Below are 23,547 nucleotides of genomic sequence, written 5' to 3' on the forward strand. Positions count from 1 at the left end.
TAGGTTTTTTATTTTTTAAGTTTATTTATTTGAGAGAGAGAGAGAGAGAGAGAGAGTGAAAGAGAGCACACACGGGGGAGGGACTCTGCACTGTTAACAGGGAAGCCCACTGTGGGGCTCAAACACACCAACCATGAGATCATGACCCGAGCTGAAATCAAGAATCGGACGCTTAACCAAATGAGCTACCCAGGCACCTAAGTCTTCTGTTTTTAATGGAATTTCAACTTAAATCAAGAACTAAAGAATCTCAAAATAGTTCTAGAAGCAGTAACAATGATACTGGAGTTGTATAATATATAAATGTTTCACCAAGTTACATTTATTTTTCTATTTTGCAATTTAGATTTCACTTTTCCCTATTTCACCCTAAAATCTGCATATAGTAATTTGTATATAAAGATAATACCATTTAAAACACAGGACTGTAGTGAAAATTAAAACTGACAGGCTGATATCATATACTGTAGTTCATCAGCCAAAACACCCAGACCCACACCATAGATATTATTAATAACACCCTATTAAAGATATGAAAAACTAGGGGCGCCTGGCTGGCTCAGTCAGTTAAGTTTCCAACTTCGGCTCAGGTCATGATCTTGTGGTTTGTGAGTTTGACCTCCACGTCAGGCTCTGTGCTGACAGCTCAGAGCCTGGAGTCTGCTTCAAAATTCTGTGTCTCCCTCTCTCTCTCTGCCCCTCCCCTGCTTGAGCTCTCTCTCTGTCTCTCAAAAATGAGTAAATGTTAAAAAAATAATTAAAAATATGAACTAAAAGGTCTAAACAGGGAAGTGAGTCAGTGCTGCTGAAGAGCTGGGATCTGACCCTAGGTCTGTTTGACCACAAAGCACATCCTCTTTTTTACTACAAACCAGTTGCTGCTTCTTTACCATAAAGCCTGTTTGAAAGCCCTTCTAAACACTCACTCTAAATTAACACACGCATACACACACAAAAGCCATGGTATGGCCATATAAATAAAGCCAGACTTAAAAAAAACAGCAGTTGTGATAAAGGACACACAGTGCAGGTAAAAGGGATAAAAGTTCACATGCAAACACAGAAAATGAAAGAAAATACGAACGGCAACTTAGAGACCAGCTTTACGTCCATAGTTTGGATTCTTGAAATTATTAATAGGACTCTTGTAAATCGGATTTTCTTGCTAAAGTAAAAGAAATAGTTTCTAATGATTTCTTCAGGAAAAAACTGACATGTATAGTGTTTAAACACTGTAAGGGAATTTTTACTATTTTTGCACTTCTGAATATCATGTTTTAAAAAAAAACCCAAGCCAACTGTAGTAAAATGCAAATGACTAAACTCATTTACAATTTAAAAATAGCGAAGACTGCCTTGTTGCATCAAAAGATAATACATGAAGGCCAACATTTGGCTAGTCTACCCTTGGACTTTGTATTTCAAAGCACATTAAATGCTATTACATTTCACTTTCAGCTTTTAAAAATGTTTACAAAGCAAATTTTATTGAGTTATAATTTGCAGAGAATTAAAAATACCCTTTTTAAGTAGAGAGTTGTATAAACATGCCCACAATCAAGATCATCCCAAGAAGATCCCTCAATGCTCTCCTCCCCCCACTCCAGCCTCTGAAAACCACAATTTCTGCCCCTATAGTTTTGCCTTTTCCAGAATGTCATATAAATGGTATCATACAATATGTAGTCTTTTGAGTATGGCTCCTTTTGACTTAAGGTTCTTTGTTGAATAAAACAAAAAAAAAACAAAAAAAGAGAGAGAGAGATGTTTTCCACTGAGTATCTTGCTATACGGACAATATTTAGAATTGTATTTTACATTAGAAGAAAAGGCAGAAGAGCAGATTCAAGATCAAAATTAAGGAAATAAAAACACTGACCAAAGGATCCTTTCCTTTGGTCCAAAGGATATCCAAAGGATACTTTCTCATAATGTTTTATTTTAATGGGACATATTTAAGATGTCTTCTGTTTTTTGCTAAATGCATGTTCTCTGGATAGTGAACTTTTGGGGAAATAAAATATTTAAAGAGGATTTTAATAACTTTAGAGTTAACAGATGAGTCTTAGAAGTGTTACATTTACTCTGTGAACCATCTTGCTTTTTACATGTTTTTCAACTTACCGTGTCCCATTTGGCATTCATCTTTTCCTTTTCAAATTTGGCAAATTCCCTTCTGTCATGAATTATCATTAAAAGCTTCCAAATAAGCAGCAATGCAAGGCCAATAAGAACAATTCCAGCAACCACACCAGCTACAATTGGAATGATGTCTGGACCAGTGGGGCACTCTGTAAAGTCAAAGTTGAAAGGAAAGAATGAGCACACAAGGGATTGATATAAGCAAAGTAGGGCCCAAGCTACAAAGTCCTGGTTAGTCTCTTAGCAAAACATATAGGAATAAAAACCCAAGATAAGTAAATGCATACTATCCAAAAGTATAAAAAAGAGACTAGAACTAACATGAGGATATATAACCAATAAACAAAAATCATATGTATTTCTATATATTATACAGAAGTTTGTTTCTACATATTGGAAACTGAAATTTAGAAAACAGTACCTTCTACAATAGCATCAAAAATCATTAAATACTTATGCATAAATCTAACAAAATATGTGCAAGATTCACATGCTAAAAATTACTAAACACTGATTAAAGAAACCAACGAAAACCTGAATAAATGGAGAGGTATTCCATGTTCATGGGTTGGAAGGCTCAATATTATTAAGATGTCAATTTTCCTCAAATTTGATCTATTTAAACTCAATGCATTACCAATCAAAATGCTGGCAAGATTTTTGTAGATATCAGCAAGTTAATTCAAAATGTATAAGGAAGGCAGAGAACTAGGCAAGTGTTTCAAAAACACTTTGGAAAAGATCAAAGTTGGACATTTTACATTATCAGATTTCAAGACTAGCTGTAAAGTGACTGTAATTGAGACAGTGTGGTATATTGGCTATAAAGGACAGATGCACAGACTAATGGAACAGAATAAAGAGAAATAGTTTTAGAAAGTATTAGAATTAGAAATAACATAAGATCACCTGATTTTCAGCAAAGGTAGAGAAAGGTCAGTCTTTTCCACAAATGGTGCTAGAACTCCAGGACATCCATATGCAAAAAACTGAACCTTATTCCATATTCTAAGAATAACTCAAAATGGGCTATGAACCTAAGTGGAAAACCAGAAACTACAAAACCTCTGGAATACAGGAGAAAAAGCTTTATGAAGCTGAGTTAGGCAAGAAATTCTAGATGTAATAAAAGTAAAAGCAATATCCATAAAAGAAAAACCTGGTAAATTCTAGTTCATCAAAATTAAAGCTTCGATACTCTTTAAGAAAACACTGTTAAGGAGCGCCTGGGTGGCTCAGTCAGTTAAGCGTCCAACTCTTGATTTCAGCTCAGGTCATGCTCTCACGAATTTGAGCCCCGCATTGGGCTGCGTGCTCTCTCTCTCTCTTGCTCGCTCTCTCTCCCTCTCTGCCCCTTCTCCATTTGCATTCTCTCTTGCAAAATACCTAAATACGCTTAAAAGATGTATACTTTAAAAAACACTTAAAAAAGTGAAAAGATGTTGGTTAAGCATCCAACTCAGCTCAGGTCATGATCTTGCGCGTTCATGAGTTCAAGCCCCACGTAGGGCTCTATGCTGACAGCTCAGAGCCTAGAGCCTGCTTCAGATTCTATGTCTCCCTCTCTCTCTGCCCCTCCCATGCCCATGCTCTGTCTGTCTCAAAACTAAACACTAAAAATAATAATAATTTTAAAAAAGGTGAAAAGACAAGGAAGCATAAACCAGGAAACAATATTTGCCAAACATGTTATCTGAAACAATAGAGACTTCAAAAAAACATTTTGGCTATTTCTTTAAAGTTAAATACATGCTTACCAGATGCCCCCTAAATGCATTCCTACTATATATTCAAAAGAAATGAAAATTTACATTCCCACAAAAATCTGTACACAAATGTAGAAAATTCAAAGAATATATAAAAAGGCGCCTAGAAAAAACAAAATAAAAAATGTTTCACCTTCTGAGAAGCTGAGCAAATTCATGCCTTATAATATCCTTTAACAAGTTATTTTTCCCAATGTCCAAGCCTAAATCAAGCTCAAACTTAAATATTATCAATAATGATATAACTCTTAGTGAGTATCTGTTTAAATAATTGTCAGGCAGGGGGCGCCTGGGTGGCGCAGTCGGTTAAGCGTCCGACTTCAGCCAGGTCACGATCTCCCGGTCTGTGAGTTCGAGCCCCGCGTCGGGCTCTGGGCTGATGGCTCGGAGCCTGGAGCCTGTTTCCGATTCTGTGTCTCCCTCTCTCTCTGCCCCTCCCCCGTTCATGCTCTGTCTCTCTCTGTCCCAAAATAAATAAATAAATAAATAAATAAATAAATAAATAAATAAATAAATAATTGTCAGGCAGAATGCCAAGTGTTTTGTGTTTATTCACACATTTAATTTTCAAACTCTCCACTCATAAAACTCAAAATTTGTTTTCTCTTTTCCTTATTTCTTATACAGTCAATTAAATACTATTTTAAGCTTTGAGACTAAAAATGCCCTAACTTGAATGCTGGAGGCTGTTTCTGGGTGTCCGGGAAACTGCCAAGAGGCCTAAGTAGTAGTAAAAACAAGACATAAAAGAAAATGCAAAGAATTTTGAAATGATCAGATTTTTACCTGGAGTCTCTACAACATGAACAATGGCCTCATTGTTCCCATTCACTGAATACGTGAAATAAAACCAGCAATCATCAACATCCTTCTCTTTACAATGGGACAGGGGATCGACCTGGCCTGGCTGTGGTAATTTGTCTCGATTTTCAACCTTGGTAATGTTGAAATGTGAACATTCCTGTGCGCATGTGTCTTTCTTTTCTCCTTTATTGAAGGCTCTGCACTGAACACATTCTCTGTTAAAACACAAATTATATTAAAAATTTATTTAAAAATTAAATATTTGCTTAAAGATTATTTCGTGTGAATAAATGGGAGAGGCACGACACTTCTAGATGGGAAAACTAAACGTAAAGATGCAGTTTCCCAAGTGAAATTATAGATTTAGTACAGTTCAAACTAAAATCCAAAAAGAAAAAGAAAACAGAGTAGTAAAATAAAACTAGCCCTATCAAACATAAATATAAAACACAAAATCAAAAGAATTTAAACAACGTGTTGTTGGTACAATAGTTCTTCAGAAGGCAAAAACCTTCAATTTTGCTTAGTTTAGTGAAAAGATAATAATTAAACAGCTATAACACTAATTTAACAAAGGTTACTATGTGGATTCAATTATACAGCAAATTCAGACCAAAATAATGGTACCAACTATTTTCATATGACACACATTAAGTATCATATGACAAACACTCCCTAATGAGAAAGAATTTCAAAGATTTAGAGTGGGCTACAGTGTCAGATATTTACATTGTAACTTATTATCAGTACTGTTCTGGTTGTAGAGAGAAAACCTAGTTAGGCCAACAGACAGTATCAACTTCTTCAAGCAACTAGGAAATACTTACTTATGCTCAGCACAGACACCAAGGCAGGTCTGACACATCTCACAAGTTGGCCCTTGAAACTTCGGATCTGTACACTTACAGGCGCCACACTCACAGATGCCCCTGCCATTGCAGATCTGTCCATTTGTGGCCATGCATGAAGTAGTATCCAAAGAACAGTCACAGGCGCTGCCGGTGTAGTTGGGATTGCATTCACATACACGACACTTGCAAACGCCATTTCCTGTGATTAAAAATATCGTTTGTCATAACAATGGTCAAAATATAAAATTGCAGCACTGACTTAATAGTAAAAATCAGCAGTAATGTGGAAGAAAATGTAGCTAAGGATGGACAGACCCCTCAATGCTGTCCTTTTCTACTTATTCATCAAGCAAATTCTTAGACGTTTCTTACTGCATTAGATAGGATCACATTTTATGACCATTCTTAGACCCTTTCTCACCTCCACAAATTAAGCCATTGGATCTATCACAGTTGAAATTATCACATTCGCAGAATTTGCCAGAATAAATTTCATTTGTATTATCCCTCTTCCTACAAACACACTGTCCACAGACACACTCTCCATTGTTACTACAGATTTCTGAACTGTTTTCTTTCCTGCAGTAAGCATCCATATCTTCACTGTTAACTTCATCTGTGCTACATTCACAATGTCTACCAACACGTCCCTCGTTGCACCTAAAGAAAGAATCCAAAATTTCAATCACATAAAATAACAAGTCATACTGTGAGAAAGAATGGGAGAGGAAATAAGACTATGAACAGTATCTTCAAACTACAATTCTATTACATGGGAGTGTTCATGCCACACGTCACAGACGGGTACAAAAGTGTACCTATATGCGCATACACACATGGGTGCACCAGTCAAGTTCATATGGAATATATGCAAAGGCATGGGAAAAAACCTGTCTTCAGAAAAATAACCATTTTGATCAAGACGAAAATATAATCTAGCATTGAAAAGGTAAACAAAACATTTGGAAACACAGGATCAACTTACTTTAAAAGAGTGTAACAGTTGTATTCAAATGATATGCTATTACATTTGGTAGTATAGGTGAAGTAACTCTAAATTTAAAGCAATGGTCCAATTGTTAATCTAAAAAAGTACAATAAGGGGTGCCAGGCTGGCTCAGTCCAAAGAACATGCCAATTCTGGATCTCGGGGTCAAGTTCAAGTCCCATGGTGGGTGTAGAGATTACTTAAATAAATATTTTTTAAAAAGTACCAGAAACACACCCCAAAAAGATCATGGAAGGTGAAGAAAAACATATTGAACATATCATTTAAAAATAAAACAAATCTAGGGGCGCCTGGGTGGCGCAGTCGGTTAAGCGTCCGACTTCAGCCAGGTCACGATCTCATGGTCCGTGAGTTCGAGCCCCGCGTCAGGCTCTGGGCTGATGGCTCAGAGCCTGGAGCCTGTTTCCGATTCTGTGTCTCCCTCTCTCTCTGTCCCTCCCCCGTTCATGCTCTGTCTCTCTCTGTCCCAAAAATAAATAAAAACGTTGAAAAAAAAAAAAAAAAAAAAATAAAACAAATCTACATGACTCAATCAGGATATGTGCAACATAAAAAATTAAAATATAACATTTTAATTATTACTTAGACAACTAATAACTGATGGTGAAATACAGTATTTTTCACAATTGAAAACTCTTCAAAGCCAAGTCATTTGGGGCTGATATTTAGATCAAAATACTCTCTCCTTCCTCCTATCCTTTAAGGAGACAGCTGTATTCAGAGTATACTCAATTTTAATTTTTAGATAAGAGGTAAATATCATAGTCTAAAAAAAAATTTAAAATAATTTGATTAAAGTTTTGTTAGTAATAGATCTATGTTCATAAAATAGTGTTCTTTGCAAATATATTTTTTAAAAAATTATTCCAACAATGCAGAGGTACATGCACAAGGTGAACACCCTTTACTGCTTCCTAGTTCCATTTCCTAGATAAAACCACCATTGTTAAGTTTGATATATTTTCCTAAAACATTTTTCTGTAAACATATTTTATCTGAGCTTATTTAGCTCTAGAAAATACAGGCTGCTATGCTATTATATGAGGGAAAAACCCAAAGGCTACCTTAACAATTTGTTAAATATATGTCTTAGATGGCTATAAAACCTTTTATTTCAAAGAGCAGTCTTCTTAAGGAAAAAAAGGGGGGGGGGCAACGAAGAACTTTCTAGAAATATCACACACAAGATTGTCAAATTGGTAACGTGATGAGCAACAGTGGTTGGAACAAAGAATTTATTTCCTCCATATAGAGATTTTTCTCTTCGAGGTCAAAGCAGCCTGTCTATAACTTTCTAAACCTAGATCTTTCTCTGTCATTCTCCAACAACCTCAGCTCACCTGCAAGCTCCACACTCGAACGTTCCATTTCCTTCATGACACTTTGGACTGCTAGGGATGCCTTCATTTTGGCACTCACATTCACAGATGAACTGAAGAATAATTTCTACTTCTTCAGTAAAGCCCAGAGGCTTAATTTTAATGATTTCAGAATTCTTATTTGGACATTTATTTGAAGTTATGCTAATTTCAAATTGAACCTTGAAGGAAAAAAAACAATTAAATTAACAACAAAGCAATCTGAATCTGCTAAAAAGTATTTCAAAAAGCTACTAATTTCTTTCACTGTTTCTCAAATTATAAACTGTTTCTCAAATCTATAACTAGATTATAAACAAGCAATTTTTTCTTTCCTTCAGAAAATGCTTATACAACATACCTCATCTCCAATGGAAATATTGGAACATTTTCTTCCATTTTCCCCTGTTCCATTCACCCCATTCTTGCAGTAAGATTTGTAGTTTATTGTTACTCCTTCTGGCAATTTGCTGTTTTCCAAAATGACTTCTGAGGAAAGGGACTAAAAGAAACACTAATCACACACAGGAAAGGCAAACAAAATAAAGTACAATGATTGCGTAAAACCAATGGGCAAAATGAACTATTAAGAAAATAGTATCATTTAAATAAAAGGCTTGGAGCCAAATTCTGAGTGACTAGAAAACACAGACCCCAAAGAAACAGGATCTAATCAAAATTTTTCAAAATAATGTACATGATTAAAAAGTAAGAGTACTGGGGCATCCAGGTAGCTCAGTCAGTTAAGCATCCAACCCCTGATTTCGGGTTGGGTCATGATCTCATGGTTCATGAGTTCAAGCCCTGCATCAGGCTTTGCACTGACAATGTGGAGCCTGCTTGGGATTCTCTCTCTCTCCCGCTTCCCTGCTTGCACTCTCTCTCTCTCTCTCTCTCAAAATAAATAAACTAAAAATATATAATAAGATTATTTGTGCTTTAATTATTGATGATCATACAGTGCAGAAAAGGCCTAATATAAATTATGAAAAGTCCTAAGACCTCAGAACAAACATTTTCTGTCCCCATTTGGCAATATGGCTCTTCTCTGGCCCTACCACTTCCAGCCAACTAGGGACTAAGGTAAACAACTGACTATACACAGTCTGGGAACACATATGCTTAAGAGCCATTATAGACCAGGCCAAAAAAAACAAACAAACAAAAAACAAAAAAAACACCAGCAAACTCAAAACCCCAAGTACAAAGAATTCAAGCCAATGTTTTTGTTTTTTTTTTTTTAGAATATCAGAATGCTCAGGACAAAGAGAAGACTCAGCGGCAAGCTGTCACATGCCTACATGCCTGTGACTAAGGAAAATATTAAAATATTCTGTTGGGTGGAGAACTATGGGGAAGACATGAACCAAACGGAATCCTGAAAATCTTTGTAATACAAAACCCGTCTCTTTGCGTAGGGTCTTTCCAAAACATTTTAGGAAACCCTAACATGAGGTAAAAAGTATCTTAAATTCAACCTGTTAAAAGGTTGAGGGTGGACACACATTGATTACCATAATGTTAGAAATGTCTCCTGACTACTTAAAATGATTATTCATCAATGCTTAAGCATCAGAATTAGCTGTACACAATTCAACTTCATGTGTGGGGAAAAAAAATCTTATAAATCTTTTTAAAACAGTTAAAGCATATATATATATATATATATATATATATATATGTAGATATTTTATGGTACATATATATATGAGTGTCTGTGTATCCCTTGAGAATAGAAAACTGCGTCTCTGAATACATGGCAAGAGAAGAACTGGCAAAAAACTTTTCCAGAATAATTCATCACAACCAATCTACAAAGGATTGAGAAAGGGGAAGAGAAGACTGAAGTAATCCTGTAAATCTAAATGTAAGTTATGTTCCACTTGTTTTCTGACAAGGAAACCTATTTAGTGACATTGAATATTTAGAATCTTCTCCACATGTCTTCATCATATTTTTGCTTTGTTGAGGCTATGTAAATAATTATGCTTTAGCAAGAGAATATAAGATGTTTTCTTCCAGATATACAGAATGTTAGTTTTGTGTTGTCCTCTGGGCTTGCTAAACTGCATATGGAGAGAGTTTTACTTTCTTTGAGCAAAGTATTCTCAACAGGGTATTGTCTAAAACAGTTTATTTAATATGTACTTACATTGTATGCATCAATAATCAACTGAATTACATTGCTGGAATTTGCAGATAAAGTTCCTACTGCTGACTTAGGGATCAAATTTTTCAGTTCCTGAAATTAAAAGATAAAACACATGAGATACAAATACTATTCATTCAACCAATCAGCATCTACTGAATATACAATATTTATTTTTAATGAGTTCCCTATTCATTTCCTAAATAACATAAGGGGTCAGACCAGAAAAAACAACTCATTTTATATGTGATTAAAACTTAATAAAAACCACTTATGTAAAATCCAGCCAGTCTGGCTAGTGACACTTTCCCACATTTCAATTCAGACATATGATTTTGCCTCTAATGACTAAACATAAAGGGTCTAGAAACTGGTTCTTCTTTTTAACCCATATATGCATATAGATAGATAGATAGATAGTTACCTTGTAAACGGGCTGAAATTCTTCAGTAACTGCAAAAATTGTCTGAATGTTATTTTCACTTAGTTTCTGGACAAGGTGAGCAATAGAAGGATAATCCTAAGAAATTAATAAAATTTGTAAGTAATTACATCCAATGTATTCCGGTTTTCCAATACTTTTTGAAAGTAATAATGATCTGCATATATAACTGGATTACTTACACAGGACTGCTTGAAATAACACAAACAACTGCAGACATGGGAGATGTGTGCACATGGGTTTCTAATTTTCTATCTTTATGTATGTATAAAAACTTCAATAAAAAGATTTTGAAAAGCAAGGCCTATGTGTATTAAATGTTAGAACAATTAAATTGAAGAACTGTCAATAATTAAAGGCTGTATCATAAATCACTTAAGAAAAAGACCAAATTTTGCCAGGGTTTAGATTTCTTCTAGAACTTGAATAATTTGACAATCTTTGTTTTCAGTAAAAATAGAGTGCCTACTTTCAAAAATCTTATAGAAATAAGATGAGGAGTATATTACTATACAAATTATTTACTTAGGAATAATATCAACTTTGCTACCAAATGATATGAGCAAGTGAGAAAAGCCACAGCGACAGGTTGAGGCATGGAAAAAAAAAATAGTGTTCAAGCAGCTCCTTTCACAGGTGGAGGCCCTTGGCTCAGCAGCAGGAAGCAAGCACAAAGCCACATCTTCAGAACAGCAACACTAGCTTCCTTGCACATTAGGTTAGAGCCCACACTTACCAAAATAACAAACCCCCAAACCTAGTAAAACCTACAAGCTTAATCACCCACAATACTCTTAGTATTAAACACTAAAATTCCACATGAGTTCATTCAATGTATAAGGAATTCAACACTTACATAATAATGGCTCATTGTGTACACATCATTTTCCAGGTGACACTGTCCATCATTGGGTAAAACAATGCCACCAAGTTTCCCATCTCCAGCAAAGTGAAACCCAGCATCCGTGGAAAACACCAGCAGCCGTGTAACATTCCTCCAGCCAATCAATGACTTGAAAAGAAAATGATTTCAATTTAAAAATACTATCCACTATCACTGCAAATAAATCTTTAACCCTCATATAGGCTGCCATTGTACTTTTAACCTAATTCTGTATCTTTTTAGCTTCTTTTTTTTGCAGTGCTAATACTCTCGCCAATAAATGCACAGAGCCCACGCATTAAGGCTCCTCCACCCCATTGGAAAACTATGTCTTGCCTGGTTGCCCATTTCTCTCAGCTAGTTTTTGAAAACTATCTTTGGGGCATCTGGATGGCTCAGTCAGTTAAGCATCTGATTCTTGATTTTGGCTCAGGTCATGATCTCACAGTTCGTGGGATCAAGCCTTGCGTGGGGCTCTGTACTGACAGTGTGGAGCCTACTTGGGATTCTCTCTCTTTGCCCCTCCCCAACTTGTGCATGCTCTCTCAAAATAAATAAATATTTAAAAAATAATAAAAATAAAAAACTGTATCTTTTAAAATCAACGTCTCCCTTCCCCACTAGAAGGTAGGCTAACTCTATGGGGGGGGGGGGGGCGCAGGGAGCACATCTGCTTCTCCAGTAGCAAGCACAGGGCCCGGCACACAGTAGGTACCTAATGAATATTTGCTGGGGAAACAGAAATGTCTCAGCCCATTCCGTCCTTTACCTACTGCTGCTGCCTTGTTCTCATCCATCCTTCCATCCTTGCTCCCACCTTCTATAGTATATGCCTCCTTTATCAGCCCTCTGTATTAGGCCTTCCTTTTTTTAACTACAGAAAAAATCATCTTCTCCAAACACCTGCCCTACCTAATTCCATCCAGTCTACCTCATAAGTACTATTTGTTCATTTATCTTATTCTCTTCTTTATTCAACAAAGAATTTAAAGCAGCAATAAAGGGGCACCTGGCTGGCTCAGCCTGTGGAGTGTGCAACTCTTGATCTCAGGGTTGTAAGTTCGAGCCCCATGCGGAGTGTAGAGATTACTTAAAAAATAAAATTTAAAAAAAAGTAGCAATGAAATCCTCTTCTATGGTAAATTTGTAATTACATTTGCCTAAATTTACTCAATACATCTTGTATATATCCTCATAAAGCTGTAAATTCCTTGAAGATATGAATTCAGTTTACTAATGCTGGCAATCCAAGTGTGTCTTGCATCTAGGGAAGTAGGTGGAACAGTTACTCTCAGTCAGCATGATAACCATGGAAAGACAGTAGAGGCCATGGATGTTATGGCTTGCTCTAATCCCACAGGCTGAGGCACAGCTGGAGGCAGCCCAAAGAATGTTCTCTCCACAGGGAGCTGCCAACAGGATCACAAATAAATGTGAGAAAGGGTGGCAGGCTAGGCACTACCTGGAATATTAATCTTTCTTCCCCTTTAAAAGCCGAGACTAGGGGCGCCTGGGTGGCTCAGTAGGTTAAGCGGCCAACTTCGGCTCAGGTCATGATCTCGCGGTCCGTGAGTTCGAGCCCCGCGACGGGCTCTGTGCTGACAGCTCGGAGCCTGGAGCCTGTTTCGGATTCTGTGTCTCCCTCTCTCTGACCCTCCCCTGTTCATGCTCTGTCTCTCCCTGTCTCAAAAATAAATAAAACGTTTAAAAAAATAAATAAATAAATAAAAGCCGAGACTATCTTTAAATTACAACTGCCCCAGGGAGAAATCAAAAGTAACAACAATATAGTACTTAATATTTGCTGAGTGCTTGCTGCCACTTTATATGGATTACTGTATTTGTATTTCTTAACAGTCCTACCAGGTATATCTACTATTGTCCCTTCATACTGAGAAGGATACAGTCCTCGAGTGTGGCTAAGTAAATTGTCTAGCATCAGTAGCCATGGGAAAATGTGAAACCACGTTCTAACAGTCTATTCTCTTAAACACTATACCATACTGCTACACCATATCATTATCTTGGATATCTTGGATATAAGATATAGCACCTTAGCAAAAACTGGTTGAAAAATAACCATTAGGAAGCTTCAGGAATCAAGGAACAGGGAACATATATGAGTGTTCTAGGGAACAGGGGTACCATAAGGAAAAAAAAGAGGAAAAATGAGACAGAAGTAGGTCTTAAGACAAATCTTATTTAATACCTCACAATGCTTACTGGTTTCAGCTTCAGCCATGTCATGAAAATGTCATCTCAAAATCTTCAGCTGCTAAATGGGTCATAAAATTCTATCACTAGTCTAATGGAGATGAGCTTACTAAAAACCTTACAATTAAAATTATTAATAAGGGCGCCTGGGTGGCTCAGTCAGTTAAACGTCCTATTCACTCTTGATTTTGGCTCACAGGATCTCACAGTTGTGGGATTGAGCCCCACAGTGGGTTCCAGCTGAGCATGGGACCTGCTTAAGATTCTCTCTGTCTCCCCCCATCATGTGTTCTCTCTCTCAAAAATAAATTTAAAAAATAAATACAATTAGTAATATTGTAGGGCTTCTCAAAATATATATGTTCATATAGATTACAAAGCAGAATTTAAAAAGTTCTTTTTGAATTACTAAGACACAGGAAGACATCTTTCAAAGACAATGAGAAGAAAACTGATCAAAGGAAAATGGTATCGGAGATACAATTCCATTTGAGCTCTTTTAATTCTCCTGGTGATACCTTGGACAAGATCAATTCCATCTCTGGCACAAGCCAGAAAGTCAGGACACCTGTGCCTCTTCTAAACACCTAGAATGCTAGCCAAGCATAGCTAAACTGCCCCACTGTTTCAAATGGTGAGCATTCTGGCTTTTAAAATCCCATATAAAAGAAGTAATTACCTGGTTGAAATAAGGACGTAATGATTAAATATGCTTTTACAAAACACTTGTGTAGCTGGAGGGAATTTAAGGGATCCAATTCTGTATTTCTCTGGGATAATGAAGGATGATTTGGTAAGTAGGTAATGTTTCTGTACTGAGAGTAAAATCACATCTAAAATTCATACAATAGCCCTTTGTAGGAATGAATGCACTTACTCCGCAAACTGCAACTTGCATGATTGCATCGAAGCCACCTTCTGGAGAATCCAAATTTCCAGATATGCGCTGTTTACCAACAAGTTCATTAAATACTTCCCCTTTATCAGTAAGACTGAGCACATTTTTGTAGCTAAATGGGCTGGTGCAGTTTTGTTCACTTGTGCAAGGGTTCCTGAGCTTGGCTGGTGTTGTACTAATGTAAGGCATCACGGTCTTCTCCACAAATGAGCCAAATCCTGTGAAGGAAAAATGCATGTAGAGAGAAGGATAGATGGATGGACAGACATGAACTTGCATTAAAAAGAATAAAGTATGTTACCACATAGAAGTCAACCTTTTTCTTTAATGAGAAATAAGATTTTAATAATAAAGTTTGGAAAGGAGATCATTCTAACACAAAAAATCCAGGTGTAAAATGAGATTAGGTTGTACTGACAGGTGTAGTCATTAATTAGTAACGAATTAGAATTTGAGTACTCAACATGTTTACAATACAACACATGAATGGAATAAGTCCCTGTTTCATTATCTATGGTGGTATGATGTGTGTTAAGTAACATGGTAGCATAAAGTAACAGAGGGACAAAGATTACTAGATATGTGACAGGAATAGGTTTCCTCTCAGAAAGAAAAGGCTAAAAACTGGCCTGTTTATTTCATAAGTATGTGATGAAGAACAAAATTGCCAAGACTTAGACAAATGAAAATTATTAGTTTTCTTGATATCCCTACCAATCCGGAAATCTGAAGTAATCCTTCTCATTTCATTCATCAGATCTGTTCCAAGACTTTTGACATTCTCCAAATCATCTTTCATAGAGTAGGAGAGGTCCATAAGGTAGTAGAGATCAATAGGATAGTCTTCAGCTCTCTTGAATTTTAATGTAAATGTCTGCGGCTCCCCTAATTAAACAGAGATTAGAAAATGAAGTTAGTTTCCAGCAATCAAAAGCAAATGAGAAAAACCAAATTGGATTCAAAAAATAAACACTATAAAATGAAATGTATTACTGCCATAATCTTTTTTTTTAAATGTTTATTTTTGAGAGAGAGAGACAGAGCATGAGCAGGGGAGGGGCAGAGAGAGAGGAAGACACAGAATCCAAAGCAGGCTCCAGGCTCCGAGCTGTCAGCACAGAACCCAACGCAGGGCGCGAACTCACGAGCCATGAGATCATGACCTGAGCCGAAGTCGGAAGCTCAACCAACTGAGCCACCCAGACACCCCACTGCCATAATCTTTACAAAAACCTGGGAATTTCACTGGTTAACTAAATGAGTGTATACTCCATTTCATTCAACAAATACTTACCATGCTAAGCACTGGGCATTCAAGATGAAAAAGACAATACTTCCATGGGCAAGACAGACAAACAGTAGATTTAGAACTATGACCAAGGACAAGAGATAGATGAAACTGCATAAATTAGACTGGGGTGGGTAAGGCAGGGCACATTAGAGAGTATACCTGACTTCTAGAGGGTGAAGTTGTAAGACATTCTGTACTCTGTTTATATGTTAAGTAAACATCGTCTGATTTTTACTTCAGAAAACCTGGCCAAAAAAAAGTTTTAAAAATGAACTGTAGAGACAAAGAGCCTTGTTAAGAAACTACTGCAAAAATCCTTGAGGAAGACATGAAGATCTGAACTGAAACCATGAGGAAGAAGAAGAGGGGAGGGATAAAAGAGGCAGAAGGTAAAATTCATTTAGAAAACACAGAAGAAAGAGGAGGTTTGGGTGAAAACTCATTGCTTGTTAACTTGTGGATGTTCTCTATACAGATTTCTAGTAGGCAGCTGAGTAAATGTGTTTGGGGCTTAGGAGAAAGGCTGTGTTACAGCACACAAATGGCTTTAAAGTTACGAGGGAAAAGCAACAATTAACTGCACTACAAAGAGGAAGGAAGAAAAAAGACACAAAAAGGAGACTGGAAAGTAATGTTAAGAGATAAAAACTAGGAGTGCTACTGCTGAAGCCAAGAGGAGAGCATTTCAAGAAGTTTCAAGGAACGGTACAGAAAGGTTAAAAGAAGAAAAAAGGCCCTGACAGGGATCCACTAGGTTTGGTGGTTCAAAGTGATGGTAGAGCTTTGCCAAAACAGGTAGAGAAGCAGACTGAAAAGTGCTCAAGAGGGGAAGTCATGGAGACCACAAGTGTGCACCATTCTGTTGAGAGAAAAGGGATGGAAACTGGGAAGTGGAGGAAGAAGGCTTGTTTTCTTCTTTCTTTTTTCAGATGCAGGACTGCCACAGATTCTCATAAAAACTTACTATTTTCACAACATTAAACAAATACAAGGAAAAACACAGGTTAGAATGTTGTCTGTATATTAAGTAATTATACCTCAGGATGGATACTTTTATTTTTAAAACCCATTAAATATAATACTTTCTGACTCTTTAACAGAATTTGCTTTGAACATGAGGCAACCTTTATTATTTCAAATATATGTGACTTGCAGAATGCTATGTCTGCTACAAATTTGTAAAGTTTGACACATTCCACATTTCTATGTGAGTACCAGTCCGTATGTGAAAATCCCTTGATGGAAAATATAAAGTTGTCAAAAAGCTCCTGTTGAAATAAAGGTATTCATGCAATTAGATTTCTGTACCTGATCGCAACTGCAAAACCAACTGCTGAGGCTGGATTTGAGTAATATCTTCTGGCTGGAGCTTCTCTGCCGCTCCTTTGCTACGGTTCGTTACATTTTTATTTTTCTTTACATCTTTGGAGCCTCTGGGATTTTCTATGTCATCTGGATGGCAACCCTTCTTTTTCAAAGCTTCTAAATCATCGCATCGCGCAGACGTAGGCATTCCTTCTTGTAAAAATGTCTAAGTGACATACAAAATATAGGTATAAATAGTAAGTATAATAGTCAAACATTCTGTTTAATCATAATTGCAAACATGCAATATTTAAATGCAAAAATCAAGTGACACAACTAACACACTTCATTTTTGGTTTTTAAACAAAATACCCTCTTCACCCAAATCATATGCTCTTGTTTAAAAACAAACGAACTCATTCTCTAGAAAAGTAATACCTTTGTTAATATATTATTAATAATTTATTACTTTGGTAATATTTAGGACTGACCTAAATGTACATTTTAACTGTCCCACTTTCAAATTATAAGTATTTAATCAAAGGAATTTCTTCAGTGAAATCACTTATTCAGAATGCTTAATGGCCACTAATAATGTATATACCCAACTACTGGACAAGTATTTTTTTCCCAAAATTTCCCTTAGAAAAATCTTATATAAGTCTCTCATTAGCCTGAAGATGTCTCAATTAATGATACAATTTTTAAAAAGGAGACCAAGAAACTTAACACAGAATTAGTAAGTATTCCTAGAGGTTTGAAAAAATTTCAAGTATTGGCTAGTATTTTAAATAAGTCTTTTAAAATTTATTTTTAAAAACAATAATCACAGTGGTGATTATGTGACAATACAAAACAATAATAGCAGTAAAATTTGATTACCTGACAAGGTCATGAATACATATCCACAGAGTGCATTTTAAAAGAATAAAAATAAAAAAGGTCTGAATGGTATATAAATGGTACTTGTGGCTTGGGGTAAAATTTCCAGTAGTGATATGACCTCAAAATGTGTTATACCTCAAACAAATTAGATGGAAATAAAAATATTATCAGATGACTGAAGAAGTATCTCAGTGAAAGCAAAAACACTGCTGTTAAGATGCACGTAAAATCTCTGAATAAAAATTTTTCATGAAATCTGAGGAGAAAAACAATGACCTTAGTGTATAGGTGGGTATGTGTCACTTCAAAATGTGTACCTATAACAATCAATTATTAGAATAGACATTTGAGTATTTCACATATATCCCTAAAAATTGTATATAGTTGTACTAGGCCAGAGTTGTTTGCTTTTTTTGTTTTTTAATTTTGACACTGGGAAAATGAGGAAATGCCTTTTATTTTGGGTCACTTTATCTTCAATTTCATATGGTATTTGTTTACTATCTACAAATTTCACAGTGCTGTGTAATGAGGATATTTAAATACAAAGAATATATAATGGTTTTGATCAGTTACTTTTTTTTGATCGGTTACATAAAGAGCATTTATGTAACTAGAAAAACACCTGGAAGGGAATACCAAAGGGCAGATAATTCAAAGCTGAACTACTTTCTTGTATTATCAAACCTGAAATACTACCAAAGCACAGGAGCCTAGCGTGGAAAACTTAAGACTGTAACACTCAAAGTTTCACTAAACACATTCTGAAATACCCTTTAATAATTTAAGAATTATGCCACAAATATCAAAGGCTTAAGAACAGTTTGGCAAGTAAGCCTTGCCTGAGACAGAACTCAGAGCACTCCCTATTTCTTCCACTGTCTCCAACTGAATTCCAGAATACCATTTTTATGAGAACAGAAAGTGTCACTAGGAAAACTTTGAAATAACAAAACAAAAACCTCTGATTTTCCCTTTCATATGGTTAAACCATACAAAATATCTGATATTTGACCAGTTACGTACAGCTACAAACAAGCAGTTGAAATGTGTGGGGTCAAATGTCTGACTAAAATCAAGCAATTAACCTTTGACCTTCTGATATTATTTACCCTGTGAATAAATTATAAATCCTCAAAATGACTTCCCTTTATTCTGTTTTGATTCATTCATTCATATTTACTTTTTCATTTAACATTAGTAAGCTTTGTGAAAGGTATCAAGTAAGCAATGTACAGAGATGACCACTGAATAAAATTTAAACCCTAACCTCAATGGGCTTTTATTAGGCTGCAAATCAATTCTATCTTAGTTTTAACTCAAATATAATTAGGAAGGTTAATTTCTACCTCTCCTGTCAAAAAAAGAGAAAAATCTACAACAGTCAAATTAAATGGCTAGGGATTTATGGGAGGCTATTCAACAGAAATATAATGCATGCCACAAAGGCGAGCTACCAATGTACTTTAAAATTATCTAGTAGCCACACAAAAAGAAAAAATAAAATGAAACAGGAAACTAATTTTAACAATATATACAAAATATGATCATTTCAACATTATTAATGATTTTTTTAATCATTAAGTCTTCAAACTTTGGGATGTATCTGGGGCTTACAGTAATTCTCAATTTGGAACATCTTGGAGCATATTTAAAGTGCTCAATAGCTACATGTGCCTAGTGGCTACTGTGTTTAAATAGCACACCTCCAGACCATCACATAGTGTTAGACACAGAATTGATACTTATTCGATAAACACTGATTTAACTGAAAATCATATCTAACATTTCGTAAGGGTACAAAATTGGGCAACAGTAAATGACTAGAGAGTAAATGCCTTGAGCAATCTTACTTACTGAATTTACACACCATCCACAATTTGGCCCTGCTTGTATACATTCTCCACAGGATTTGGCATTTGCTTTTAAACATCTATTTTCATCTGTCAGGAGAAACAAAGAACAGACAACTTTACTTGAAGTTTCAAGAGAGAAAATAATGAAAAATGATTAAAATGCAACATATATAAACGTTAAATATGAATAACAAAATATGTCATATATTGTTACATATTATAATACTATATATTATATTATATTATATTATATCATATCATATCACATCATGTTACGTTACATTACGTTATGTTACATAATAGTTACTGAACTGATCCAGATGTACTCCAAAGACTGGTGATTTCAGATTACCTTGGCATAGAGACCCATGAAAAAATAGTGATCTTTTTCTTGTCTTCTATAGCAGACTACGTACCAGTAATCTATACGCTTATTCTTTTCCTCAAAGGCATAATTTCAGGATCTATTGTTTGATGGTCGTAATTGTCAGTTTTCTTACAACTGGGTAAAATATTATTTATTTTCAATTAACTCATACTACCATATCCATACCTCCAGAAGCATCTGCAACTGCTTTCCTTTTATTTTTAGTATGTAAATACTTGAAAAGCTCAATTCATCCAGTCCACAATCTCATGATTTTTCAAGCTCTATGTCCAAAGTATGTCTCACATTTCTTTGAACCTACCTAAGGATCAGCATGCCTTTCATGTGGTAAGCACTAACATGGTCTGTCTCCAATGTGTATTCTCTAATTATAAACCTAGCATATACCCATAGTAGAAAATTTGGAAAATATATAAAAGCGTAAAAAACAAAAAAATCACCCATAATCCACTCCCTAAGAGATAACTACTGTTAACACTTTTGTATATTTCTTTCCAGTCTTTTTTCTATAAAGACAGATTTAAAAAAAAAAATAGCAAGGAACCACACATAGAGACATTATTTATATAGAGAATATATATTTTGCATACTACTTTTTATACTTTATCCTGTTTCATTTCCAGTTCTTTGGAACTGGAAGCCTGGGTGGCTCAGTCGGTTAAGTGTCCAACTGTTGATTTTGGCTCAGGTCATGATCTCATAGTTCATAAGATTGAGCCCTATGATGGGCTCTGCACTGACAGCATGGGGCCTGCTTGGGATTCTCTCTCTCCTCTCTCTCTGCTTCTACCCCGCTCAGGTACTCATGTTCTCTCTCAAAATAATTAAACTTAAAAAAAAAAAAAATCTTCAAAAATATGCCTTTTAATGGTTATATATTACATTATATTAATGTACCCTATTTAATGTTGGGCAAATTTAGATGTTTTTCAATTGCATAAGTGCATCATTCACACACTTGCTCACGTGCACACACAAATTCTCCAAACACAAATATAAACATACATGCACACACATATATGTACCCACTGTGGTGACCATTCTCACAATGTAAAACTCTAATGATTTCCTTATCACAGATGAAAAACAATAGAAACACTGAGTGGAAAACTATTAATGTTTTTAATACTTTTTAAAAAAAAAAAATTTTTTTTTTTTAACGTTTATTTATTTTGAGACAGAGAGAGACAGAGCATGAATGGGGAGGGTCAGAGAGAGGGAGACACAGAATCTGAAACAGGCTCCAGGCTCTGAGCTGTCAGCACAGAGCCCGACGCGGGGCCCGAACTCACGGACCTGACCGCGAGATCATGACCTGAGCCGAAGTCGGCCACTCAACCGACTGAGCCACGCAGGTGCCCCTAACATTCTTAATATACACTAACTTCTATCCAAAAGTAATATTTAAATTTATAATCCCACAAACAGTATACAAAATACCATGTTCACCAAACCTTCAGCAAGCACCAAGTACTTTTTTAAAAAATTGTTTTTAATGTTTACTTATGTTTTTCAGAGACAGAGAGAAAGAGTGTGCAGGAGCAGGGAGGAGCAGAAAGAGGAGACACAGAATCCGAAGCAGGCTCCAGGCTGTCATCAAAGAGCCTGATAAGAGACTCGAACTCATGAACCAAAAGATCATGACTTGAGCCTAAGTCGGCTGCTCAACCGACTGAACCACCCAGGCGCCTCCAAGTACTTAATATAAAAAATCTTTTACTCATTTAACCCATATAAATTAGAGTATCAATTCACTTGTCACTTATTTAAGGTTTCATTCTTACCATATTTTACTGACCATTTGTTTTGTAAATTTTGTTTGCAAATGATTCCTCTATGGCATTCGTCTGTTTTTATTAGGTCTCTATACATGCTAATGAAATTAAACCTTTATTGAGTTTCTCATCTTGTTGAGAAGCTGATGGTGTTCTGACATCTACACACTTTGAGATTTTATGTTGTTGTTGGTTTTAAGTAAATCAACATTATCAATAATTTCCTTTAAAGTTTCTTCCTTCATTTTTCCATGTAGTAACTCCTTCCTGTCCTGAGATCAAATAAATGTCACATGTAATGTATGTTTTGAGATTTGGAGGAGGGAACTACACATCCACTATTCCAGAGGTGGGTGCACCATGGTTTGTAAGAGGATTAAATACATTTTCAGCTTTACTTTTTATTCATCTTCTAAATAAACATTTTGCCAAGATTTTATGATCAAAGAGGGAGAACATCTTCTAGAACGTCAGTTGTGATAGTAATGGCTTGTTCATAATCCATCATCCGACACATTTACTTTATTTTCTTCTAATACATTACACACCTTTGCTTTCTCTCTGCTCACTTAAACCTCTGTTACAATCTTAAAAGACCTTTCTGCAGCATACTATATTCCTGTCGCTTCGGCATTTCCTTAGCCAACTGGCCTTATCTCTATTCTGGGTGGTAGCGGCGAGAGGAGCCGGATGCCGAAGGGCCTTGCAGGCCTCTGTGAGAACACTGCCTGTCACCCTGAGTGAGATGGGGCACTGCAGGGCTTTCAGAAGGAGCAGCATGATGGAATCTAAGTGATCAAGAAGTAATACAAGACACTGAAATGAAAAGATAACCAGAAAACTTTTTTTTTTTTTTTTTTTTTTACCTGCTTGGCCAAACACACAGCAAATTGAACTGATCAGTCCAATCCAGAAAATCAGTTGTAAATTCATCTGAAATACAAAATGTACATGGCTAAATATTAAGAAAATAACAAAAAAGATAACACGTTAAACACAAAACATTCCCAGTCACCTTATCTTCTGTTGATTTCATAAACATAATACCTCTCAGACCATTTCTTCTGCCATCCTTCTTTATATCTTTTTTCCCACCACCTCCCCTTCCCAGTTACCTCATCTTTCACTTACTCTACAATAGTTTCCGTGCCACATCCCTGAATCCATTCTTGCCTTTCTCCCTATCAAATATATTTTAACATCTAATTAACAGTGCTCAAAAAAGTGCCAAGTATTCGCTAACACCATAAAAGCTATTTAACAGTCTTTGTTCCACGGAATCTCTCTCTACGCCTATTACCTTCTGTGGCTCCTATGGGGGCCACACAGCCAGCCACATCCAGATGCCTCCGTTACCTCAATACTGAATTTTGAGTGAACCCGTCGAAATCCTCACGGTTCACCCCCTTGATTACAACTTTTCAATAATTTCCATTTCTCCTCAGGCTAAGACCAACATCCTATACAAGGAAGGCCTGACTTAATTTTTGAGTCTGATCTCCTAGAATTAGTTATCTTTTTAACTAAAATC

The 23,547-nt window shown here is 35.9% G+C and overlaps 1 protein-coding gene across 3 annotated transcripts in view; it reads right to left on the minus strand.

Annotated features, from left to right (window-relative positions):
• ITGB1 (integrin subunit beta 1) overlaps window positions 1-23,547 on the minus strand; it is a 47,389-nt gene that overhangs the window by 6,523 nt on the left and 17,319 nt on the right. For 2 of the 3 annotated variants that reach the window (XM_060659008.3, XM_060659010.3), the window contains exons 2-16: window positions 22,883-22,949; window positions 19,855-19,940; window positions 17,116-17,338; window positions 15,231-15,401; window positions 14,496-14,734; window positions 11,378-11,533; window positions 10,504-10,599; window positions 10,083-10,172; window positions 8,292-8,432; window positions 7,913-8,112; window positions 5,985-6,223; window positions 5,540-5,762; window positions 4,695-4,927; window positions 2,125-2,291; window positions 1,085-1,165 (exon numbers count right to left, since the gene is read on the minus strand). In XM_060659008.3, coding sequence (XP_060514991.1) covers window positions 1,091-1,165; window positions 2,125-2,291; window positions 4,695-4,927; window positions 5,540-5,762; window positions 5,985-6,223; window positions 7,913-8,112; window positions 8,292-8,432; window positions 10,083-10,172; window positions 10,504-10,599; window positions 11,378-11,533; window positions 14,496-14,734; window positions 15,231-15,401; window positions 17,116-17,338; window positions 19,855-19,940; window positions 22,883-22,949 — 2,406 coding nt within the window. In that variant the 3' untranslated portion in view covers window positions 1,085-1,090. The remainder of the gene's footprint in view (window positions 1-1,084; window positions 1,166-2,124; window positions 2,292-4,694; window positions 4,928-5,539; window positions 5,763-5,984; window positions 6,224-7,912; window positions 8,113-8,291; window positions 8,433-10,082; window positions 10,173-10,503; window positions 10,600-11,377; window positions 11,534-14,495; window positions 14,735-15,230; window positions 15,402-17,115; window positions 17,339-19,854; window positions 19,941-22,882; window positions 22,950-23,547) is intronic. The other variant, XM_060659009.3, reaches the window with a different exon arrangement.

This window comes from Panthera onca, chromosome B4, assembly GCF_046562875.1.
Source record: "Panthera onca isolate mPanOnc1 chromosome B4, mPanOnc1 haplotype 2, whole genome shotgun sequence".
Classification (NCBI taxonomy): domain Eukaryota; kingdom Metazoa; phylum Chordata; class Mammalia; order Carnivora; family Felidae; genus Panthera; species Panthera onca.